The sequence below is a fragment of the Lutra lutra genome, chromosome 16 (genome assembly GCF_902655055.1).
Source record: "Lutra lutra chromosome 16, mLutLut1.2, whole genome shotgun sequence".
Classification (NCBI taxonomy): domain Eukaryota; kingdom Metazoa; phylum Chordata; class Mammalia; order Carnivora; family Mustelidae; genus Lutra; species Lutra lutra.
The window spans coordinates 47155335-47165248 of NC_062293.1; the positions used below are offsets into that span (position 1 = coordinate 47155335).

At 41.3% G+C, this 9914-nt stretch overlaps 1 protein-coding gene across 1 annotated transcript; it reads right to left on the reverse strand.

The window, feature by feature from the left end:
- Positions 1–6452: 6452 nt before the first annotated feature.
- LOC125087689 (olfactory receptor 3A2) lies at positions 6453–7412 on the reverse strand. Its single transcript, XM_047708266.1, has one exon. It carries the CDS (start codon positions 7398–7400, stop codon positions 6453–6455), a length of 948 nt encoding a protein of 315 aa, XP_047564222.1. The 5' UTR covers positions 7401–7412.
- Positions 7413–9914: the final 2502 nt, after the last annotated feature.

Here is a 9914-nt window from a genome sequence, read left to right on the forward strand (position 1 = left end):
TAAGTTCTTTATAGATTTTGGACACTAGCCCTTTATCTGATATGTCACTTGCAAATATCTTCTCCCATTCTGTCAGTTGTCTTTTGGTTTTGTTCACTGTTTCCTTTGCTGTGCAAAAGCTTTTGATCTTGATGAAATCCCAGTAGTTCATTTTTGCCCTTGCTTCCCTTGCCTTTGGTGATGTTCCTAGGAAGATGTTGCTGCGGCTGAGGTCGAAGAGGTTGCTGCCTGTGTTTTCCTCGAGGATTTTGATGGATTCCTTTCTCACATTGAGATCCTTCATCCATTTTGAGTCTATTTTCGTGTGTGGTGTAAGGAAATGATCCAATTTCATTTTTCTGCATGTGGTTGTCCAATTTTCCCAACACCATTTATTGAAGAGGCTGTCTTTGTTCCATTGGACATTCTTTCCTGCTTTGTCGAAGATGAGTTGACCATAGAGTTGAGGGTCCATTTCTGGGCTCTCTATTCTGTTCCATTGATCTATGTGTCTGTTTTTGTGCCAGTACCATGCAGTCTTGATGATGACAGCTTTGTAATAGAGCTTGAAGTCCGGAATTGTGATGCCACCAACTTTGGCTTTCTTTTTCAATATTCCTTTGGCTATTCGAGGTCTTTTCTGGTTCCATATAAATTTTAGGATTCTTTGTTCCATTTCTTTGAAAAAAATGGATGGTACTTTGATAGGAATTGCATTAAATGTGTAGATTGCTTTAGGTAGCGTAGACATTTTCACAATATTTATTCTTCCAATCCAGGAGCATGGAACATTTTTCCATTTCTTTGTGTCTTCCTCAATTTCTTTCATGAGTACTTTATAGTTTTCTGAGTATAGATTCTTAGTCTCTTTGGTTAGGTTTATTCCTAGGTATCTTATAGTTTTGGGTGCAGTTGTAAATGGGATGGACTCCTTAATTTCTCTTTCTTCTGTCTTGTTGTTGGTGTAGAAAAGTGCAACTGATTTCTGTGCATTGATTTTATATCCTGACACTTTACTGAATTCCTGTACAAGTTCTAGCAGTTTTGGAGTGGAGTCTTTTGGGTTTTCCACATAGAGTATCATATCATCTGCAAAGAGTGATAGTTTGACTTCTTCTTTGCCGATTTGGATGCCTTTAATTTCCTTTTGTTCTCTGATTGCTGAGGCTAGGACTTCTAGTACTATGTTGAATAGCAGTGGTGATAACGGACATCCCTGCCGTGTTCCTGACCTTAGCGGAAAAGCTTTCAGTTTTTCTCCATGGAGAATGATATTCGCGGTGGGTTTTTCATAGATGGCTTTGATAATATTGAGGTATGTGCCGTCTATCCCTACACTTTGAAGAGTTTTGATCAGGAAGGGATGCTATACTTTGTCAAATGCTTTTTCAGCATCTATGGAGAGGATCATATGGTTCTTGGTCTTTCTTTTATTAATGTGTTGTATCACATTGATGGATTTGCGGATCTTGAACCAACCTTGCAGCCCTGGAATAAATCCCACTTGGTCGTGGTGAATAATCCTTTTAATGTACTGTTGAATCCTATTGGCTAGTATTTTGGCGAGAATTTTTGCATCTGTGTTCATCAAGGATATTGGTCTGTAGTTCTCTTTTTTGATGGTATCCTTGTGTGGTTTTGGGATCAAGGTGATGCTGGCCTCATACAATGAGTTTGGAAGTTTTCCTTCTATTTCTATTTTTTGGAACAGTTTCAGGAGAATAGGAATTAGTTCTTCTTTAAATGTTTGGTAGAATTCCCCCGGGAAGCCGTCTGGCACTGGGCTTTTGTTTGTTTGTAGATTTTTGATGACTTTTTCAATCTCCTTACTGGTTATGGGTCTGTTCAGGCTTTCTATTTCTTCCTGGTTCAGTTGTGGTAGTTTATATGTCTCTAGGAATGCATCCATTTCTTCCAGATTGTCAAATTTGTTGGCGTAGAGTTGCTCATAGTATGTTCTTATAATTGTCTGTATTTCTTTGGTGTTCGTTGTGATCTCTCCTCTTTCATTCATGATTTTATTTATTTGGGTCCTTTCTCTTTTCTTTTTGATAAGTCTGGCCAGGGGTTTATCAATCTTATTAATTCTTTCAAAGAACCAGCTCCTAGTTTCGTTGATTTGTTCTATTGTTTTTTTTTTTGTTTCTATTTCATTGATTTCTGCTCTGATCTTTATGATTTCTCTTCTCCTGCTGGGTTTAGGGTTTCTTTCTTGTTCTTTCTCCAGCTCCTTTAGGTGTAGGGTTAGGTTGTGTACCTAAGACCTTTCTTGTTTCTTGAGAAAGGCTTGTACCGCTATATATTTTCCTCTCAGGACTGCCTTTGTTGTGTCCCACAGATTCTGAACCGTTGTGATTTCATTATCATTTGTTTCCATAAATTTTTTCAATTCTTCTTTAATTTCCTGGTTGACCCATTCATTCTTTAGAAGGATGCTGTTTAGTCTCCATGTATTTGGGTTCTTTCCAAATTTTCTCTTGTGATTGAGTTCTAGCTTCAGAGCATTGTGGTCTGAAAATATGCAGGGAATGATCCCAATCTTTTGATACCGGTTGAGACTTGATTTAGGACCAAGAATGTGATCCATTCTGGAGAATGTTCCATGTGCACTAGAGAAGAATGTGTATTCTGTTGCTTTGGGATGAAATGTTCTGAATATATCTGTGATGTCCATCTGGTCCAGTGTGTCATTTAAGGCCTTGATTTCCTTGTTGATCTTTTGCTTGGATGATCTGTCCATTTCAGTGAGGGGAGTGTTAAAATGCCCTACTATGATTGTATTCTTGTCGATGTGTTTCTTTGATTTTGTTATTAATTGGTTTATATAGTTGGCTGCTCCCACGTTAGGGGCATAGATATTTAAAATTGTTAGATCTTCTTCTTGGACAATTCCTTTGAGTATGATAGAGTGTCCTTCCTCATCTCTTATTATAGTCTTTGGCTTAAAATCTAATTGATCTGATATAAGGATTGCCACTCCTGCTTTCTTCTGATGTCCATTAGCATGGTAAATTCTTTTCCACCCCCTCACTTTATACCTGGAGGCATCTTCGGGTTTAAGATGATTTTCTTGTAGGCAACATATAGATGGGTTCTGTTTTTTGATCCATTCTGATACCCTGTGTCTTTTGATTGGGGCATTTAGCCCATTAACATTCAGGGTAAGTATTGAGAGATATGAATTTAGTGCCACTGTATTGCCTGTAAGGTGACTGTTACTGTATATTGTCTCTGTTTCTTTCTGATCTACTACTTTTAAGGTCTCTCTTTGCTTAGAGGACCCCTTTCAATATTCCCTGTAGAGCTGGTTTGGTGTTTGCAAATTCTTTCAGTTTTTGTTTGTCCTGGAAGCTTTTAATCTCTCCTTCTATTTTCAATGATAGCCTAGCTGGATATAGTATTCTTGGCTGCATGTTTTTCTCATTTAGTACTCTGAATATATGATGCCAGCTCTTCCTGGCCTGCCAGGTCTCTGTGGATAAGTCTGCTGCCAATCTAATATTTTTACCATTGTACGTTACAGACTTCTTTTCCCGGGCTGCTTTCAGGATCTTTTCTTTGTCACTAAGACTTGTCAATTTTACTATTAGGTGACGGGGTGTGGACCTATTCTTATGGAGTTTGAGGGGGGTTCTCTGAACCTCCTGGATTTTGATGCTTGTTCCCTTTGCCATATTGGGGAAATTCTCTCCAATAATTCTCTCCAATATACCTTCTGCTCCCCTCTCTGTTTCCTCTTCTTCTGGAATCCCAATTATTCTAATGTTGTTTCGTCTTATGGTGTCACTTATCTCTCGAATTCTCCCCTCGTGGTCCAGTAGCTGTTTGTCCCTCTTTTGCTCAGCTTCTTTATTCTCTGTCATTTGGTCTTCTATATCGCTAATTCTTTCTTCTGCCTCATTTATCCTAGCAGTGAGAGCCTCCATTTTTGATTGCACCTCATTAATAGCTTTTTTGATTTCAACTTGGTTAGATTTTAGTTCTTTTATTTCTCCAGAAAGGGCTTTTATATCTCCCGAGAGGGTTGCTTTAATATCTTCCATGCCTTTTTCGAGCCCGGCTAGAACCTTGAGAATCATCATTCTGAACTCTATATCTGAGATATTACCAATGTCTGTATTGATTAGGTCCCTAGCCTTTGGTACTGCTTCTTGTTCTTTTTTTTGTTGTGAATTTTTCCGCCTTGTCATTTTGTCCAGATAAGATATATGAAGGAACTAGTAAAATACTTAAAGGGTGGCAACAACCCCAGGAAAATATGCTTTAGCCAAATCAGAAGAGATCCCAAATGTGACGGGGGAGAAAGGGGATAAAAAGGGTTTCAGAAGAAAAAAAAAAGAAAAAAAAAGAAACTATTAAAAAAAGAAAGCCGATAAAAAATATAAAAAGGAATATATATATATATTAGATAAACTATTTAAAAAACGTTAAAAAAAGAAAACGGTAAAAGTTAAAAAAATTTAGCAGAAGAAGAGAAAAAAAATTGAAAAATGAAAAAAAAATTAAATTAACTGCAAGGCTAAAGCATCATGGGGAGAAAGCCATGAGTTCCATGCTTTGCTTTCTTCTCCTCTGGAATTCCGCCGCTCTCCTTGGTATTGAAACTGCACTCCTTGGTAGGTGAACTTGGTCCTGGCTGGGTTTCTCGTTGATCTTCTTGGGGAGGGGCCTGTTGTAGTGATTCTCAATCGTCTTTGCCCCAGGCGGATTTGCACCGCCCTTACCCGGGGCCGCGCTGAGTAATCCGCTCGGGTTTGCTGGGTTTGCTTTCGGGAGCTTTTGTTCCCTGAGCTCTTTCCGTAGAGTTCCGGAGGAGGGGAGTGAAGATGGCGGCCTCCCAGTCTCCGGCCCGGAGGAGCGGAGAGCCCGGGGCCCCACTCCTCAGTGCGCCCTCAGAGAACAGCGCCCAATGACTCCCGTCACCCTGGCCTCCGGCCGCGCTCCGAGCTGACCGAGCCTGCGACCGGTTCAATGTAACCCCGAGTTTAGAGCTCACTCCTCGGCTCTGTCTCTGTAGCCGGCTTCCCTGTTCTAATACCGGTAAGCTCTGCGACACTCAGACACCCCCGATCCCTCTGTTACCCTGTGCGACCTGAGGCCGCGCTGACCCCGCCTGGGCTTCACCCCAGTTAAGCCTCTGGAGTGATGTCCCTCAGTGGAACAGACTTTTAAAAGTCCTGATTTTGTGCTCCGTTGCTCCGCAGCTCGCCGGGAGCCAGCCCCTCCCCCCGCGGTCTATCTTCCCGTCGCTTTGGATTCACTTCTCCGCCAGTCCTACCTTGCAGAAAGTGGTTGATTTTCTGCTTCTGGAATTGCTACTCTTCTTCTCTTCAATCTCCCGTTGGATTGATAGGTGTTTGCAATCTTCAGACAAGCTATTTAGCTGATCTCCCGCTACCTGAAGTAGTCTCAGCCTGCTACTTCTCCGCCATCTTGACTCCTCCCTGTACTGATGTATTTATAAAGTTAGAAAGAGGCATTACTACCAGAAACCTCAGGTATGGGGATTTTCAGAGCTAGGAGATTTGGGAGGAAAAAATAAGACTTTGAAGGAAAAGGTTATATTTTACATTCCTCACTGAAAATATCAAAAGTCCTGGTTGGATTATAAATGTTTATTCTTCCAAAAGCTTTATCATATATGTGAAGAAGAGGATTCATCGAATAACAAAGCCATGGCAGGGGTGAAGATGGAACTTTCCTTTTTTGACATGAAGATATATCATGTATGCATTAATGCAGTTTTAATTCAGTGATCTGTTTCTCTCTACAGACCTTGCGTGTCCACTAAACATCCTATTGGGTTTTTTTGTGGTAGCGAAGAGAAGGAATTGATTTTCTTTTGGAGGTGAAAGGTAAAGTGTAGAATAGAATAAACTTGGCACTGGACCAATGGTTTAAAACTGTTTTCTGCACTCTGATCTAGGTGGAATCTTATGTCCCCACCAGAAAAAAAACTTCACCATGATATTCCTGGTTACTTAGGTTAATGGGTTACATATTAGCCAAATAGCCCTTCCCTGTAGGATATTGGTGTCCAGAGCTACCCAGCCCCTAAGGCTTCAACCTTACCTAGAAAATAAGCACAGCCATACACAAGGCAACAACTTACCCAAGGCACTTGCTCATATCCTACTATCTTTGTTTTTCTTTATAGCCTTATTGATATGTGATATTCCACATATGATGCTTATTTATGTATTTTGTCTCTCTTAATTAGAATGTGACTTGCATAAGTCCAAAGACTTCTATTTTGTTCACTAGTCCCCTAAGAGAGTGTCTGGATCATAGAAGCAATTTAATAAATATTTGCTGTATGAATCAGTTATGTAGGACTTCTTTGCTGGACAAATACATCACACAGATCTTCAGGCAGTGAGAGATATGGTTTGGAACCATTTTCCCAGGTTATTGCCTTCATGAGAATTTTCCCTTAAACCAGAAAAGGCAAGAAGGAAGGATGCTATCAACCTTTAGGTCAGTGACTGCCTCCCCACAAGTACTCGCCACAGGGCATCCTGGACATCAGGGTTTCTAAGGCTATAGATAAGTGGGTTCAGCATAGGATTGATAACAGTGTTAAAGACCCCAACCCCTTTATCCTTGTCTGAAGACTCCTCAGAACCAAGACGCATGTAGTTGAAGATACCAGTACCATAGAAGAGGCAAACCACAGTGAGGTGGGAGCCACATGTGGAAAAAGCCTTCTTCCTGCCTTCCACTGAGTGGATTTGTAGGACTGCAGCTGCCACGTGTGCATAAGACACAGTGATGAGGACCAAAGGGGTTACAGCCATGAAGGCTGCTGCTACAAAGAGCAGCAGCTCGTTGAGTTGGGTGCTGGAGCAGGAGAGCCGGAAGAGCTGTGGGAGGTCACAGTAGAAGTGATTGACTGCATTGGGACCACAGAAGTTGAGGGTATTTAGGGCAATAGTGTGATTTAGTGCATTAGTGAAACCTAAAGCCCAGGACACAGCCACCAATATTCTCTGGACTGTCTGGCTCATTCTGGTGCTGTAAGTAAGGGGCTGACAGATGGCCAGGAATCGGTCATAGGCCATGACGGTCAACAGAAAGCAGTCCATCCCAGCCAGAAGGTGAAAGAAGAAAAGCTGTGTGAGGCAGGCTCCATAGGGAATTGTACGCTTGTGGGACAGGAGACGAGCCAGCATTGAGGGAACAGTGACAGTGATGCACCCAACATCCAGCACTGATAGGTTCCCCAGGAAGAAGTACATGGGGGTGTGGAGTTTAGGCTCCACCAAGATGGCAGCCAGGATGCTGAGGTTGCCTCCAACTGTGACCAGGTAGGCAAAGAGGAAGACTACAAAGACCACAGACTGCAGCTGTTCTGTTTCTACTAGGCCCAGTAGAATGAACTCAGTAACAGACGTCCTGTTGACTCCAAATTCTGGATCCATGAGTTTCTGTAAGGCAATGTCCCAGGAGAGGAGATAATCAGTCCATTCCAATGTATTTATTTATTAAAACATAAATGTTTTAACCCACCTATGTTTAGAGCCAGTTCTCAGCTGTCTAAGGGATAATATTTTCACTCCCCAGGTCATCTCTTACTTACTGACCTCCTCCTTCACCTCAATACCTTTACTCTGCTCTCAGCTGAGATACCCAAAACCATCACCATTTTGTCCCTCCCATCCTGTCCTACTTAGAAGGCTCAGAATACTTGGGAAAATGAATTAAGATAAAAGCAGACTTCCTGAGGCGCCTGGGTGGCTCAGCCTGTTAAGTAGGTGCTTTCGGCTCAGGTCATGATCCCAGGGTCTTGGGATGGAGTCCTGCATCGGGCTCCCTGCTCAATGGGGAGCCTGCTTCTTCCTCTCCCACTCCCCCTGCTTGAGCTCCCTCTCTCACTGTGTCTCTCTCTATCAAATAAATAAATAAATAAATAAATAAAATCTTAAAAAAAAAAGCAGACTTCCTCTTTAAATGTAATGAGGTTAAGATGGATTTCTCCATTTCACTTTGAGGGATCAACCCAAACAATAAGCAGATTTCAAGATAGAAAAATTAATATTTCCAGAGAAACCAGAAAGCATTTGAAAACCCAGGTTTCAAAGCTTTTAGAGATATTGAAGATCAAACAAATATATAGCAAGACTCAGACCCATGATTGCAGATACCAGGTAGTTCAGCCAAGCACATTTCTCCAAGGTGAGGGACATACTCTGAAGTATAAGTTCAAAATCCCTATGTCAATAAATTGCTGATGTTCTTGGTGCCAACTAAGCCTTTATATTAGACTTCGAATAATTTAATTTAAAATTATTTATTCTTTTTAAAAAATATTTTATTTATTTATTTATTTGTCAGAGAGAGCAAGAGAGATCGTGCACAATTAGGGGGAGAGGCAGGCAGATCAAGGAGAAGTCTTCCTGATGAGCAAGGAGCCCGATGCGGGACTCAATTCCTGAACCTTGGGATCATGACCTGAGCTGAAGGCAGATGCTTAACAACTGAGCCACCCAGGCACCCCTAAAGTTATTTATTCTTTTTATGGTATCTATTGCTTGCCTCTGAAAACAAAACTGAAAGCATGACCTGTGGGTGGGCTGCAGCTGGGTACAGCTGGGTTTGTGCATTTCACAGCCACCACTGTTTCACTTGTCCTTGACTCGGGCATAATGTTTTGACCAACAGCTCTAAGGAGAGATCTTCAAATGAAGCAGGCACATATATAGAGAGCCAGACTGAGCCAAGTCTTACAGGATCTTATAATAAGATCCTGATGAAAAAAATATCAGTGATTCTTTATGGCCCATGGAATAAGCAGAGCTAGAGCTTCCTTAGAGTATTGTTATTCCCTTGCAGAGAATACACTGGAATCAGAGGGAAGCAGTTGGAGTCTGGTGAATCTAACAGAAGGGAAAGGTTGATGGGCTCACATGGATGAAAACTTGGATGCGGTGATCTCTAAAATACCCTTAAAATTCTAGGACCATATGACTGGTGAGATGGAGGACCATTCTCAGGCATACTTATCATCGATGAAATTTGTTAAGTGCTTTGCAAATGGACAAATCAATGGGTGGATAGCGCTCTCTTTATATATACTATATTAAATAACAATTAATTACTCTCCATTTCCCTTTTTGGGCCTTTTTAAATATAAGTATTAGATTGTGACCCTGTGATTTTCTGCCTCCTTGCTCATACTGTTTTCTCTACCTGCAATGGCTTCCTTCCAGTTCCACCCACCATGTATTTCAGGACTTGACTTAAGCTGGTTTCCTGAAAGTTCCCTGTATCAAAAGCATCTTTGTCGGTCTGTCTCTGTCTCTGAAGTTCTTACTAAACATTATTTCATGTAACTTATTACTGTTTATCTTCTTGCTAAGTCTTTTTCCTTAGACCAAATCTCCCCTACTGCTCTGTAAGTGACGTGAGGACCCAAAACATGTTTCATTCAGTTTACAACAACAATACTTATCATAATGCTTGGCACATAGTAGGTACTCAATACTTATTACATAAATAAACTAATGGTTGCAGTGTTCATAAGATTGCAGAGAAAAAGAGCATCAGCATGACCTAGAGTTGTCATGGAAGACGTCCTGGACAAATTGGAACTCGGGCTAGACTTTTGTAAATTACCATGATTTACTTGGCGGGGAGCGGGAGGGGGTTGTAGAGGTAAATGCAGGGTGCAAGGTTGCCGCAGAGACTACTGCTTTCCTTGGTTTTATGGGACAAGCAGGTAATGTAGCTTAACACACACTAACATGTTTCTTTTCAGGGAAACCACTGAAAAGAATAAGACCCTTAGAAGGGGCATATCCTACAGAGAAATAAGTGGTAGCCAGGGACAGAAGAGCAACAAGGGACAGAAGAGCAACAAGGCAGCTGCTACCAACTTGCAAATGATGAGAGATGCAACTTCCTTGAAATCAGTGGGATTCTGGAAGACTTCTGAT

What these genes read in the sequence shown, in the direction of transcription:
- LOC125087689 (XM_047708266.1), bottom strand. Translation starts at nt 7,400, where the DNA reads ATGGATCCAGAATTTGGAGTCAACAGGACGTCTGTTACTGAGTTCATT.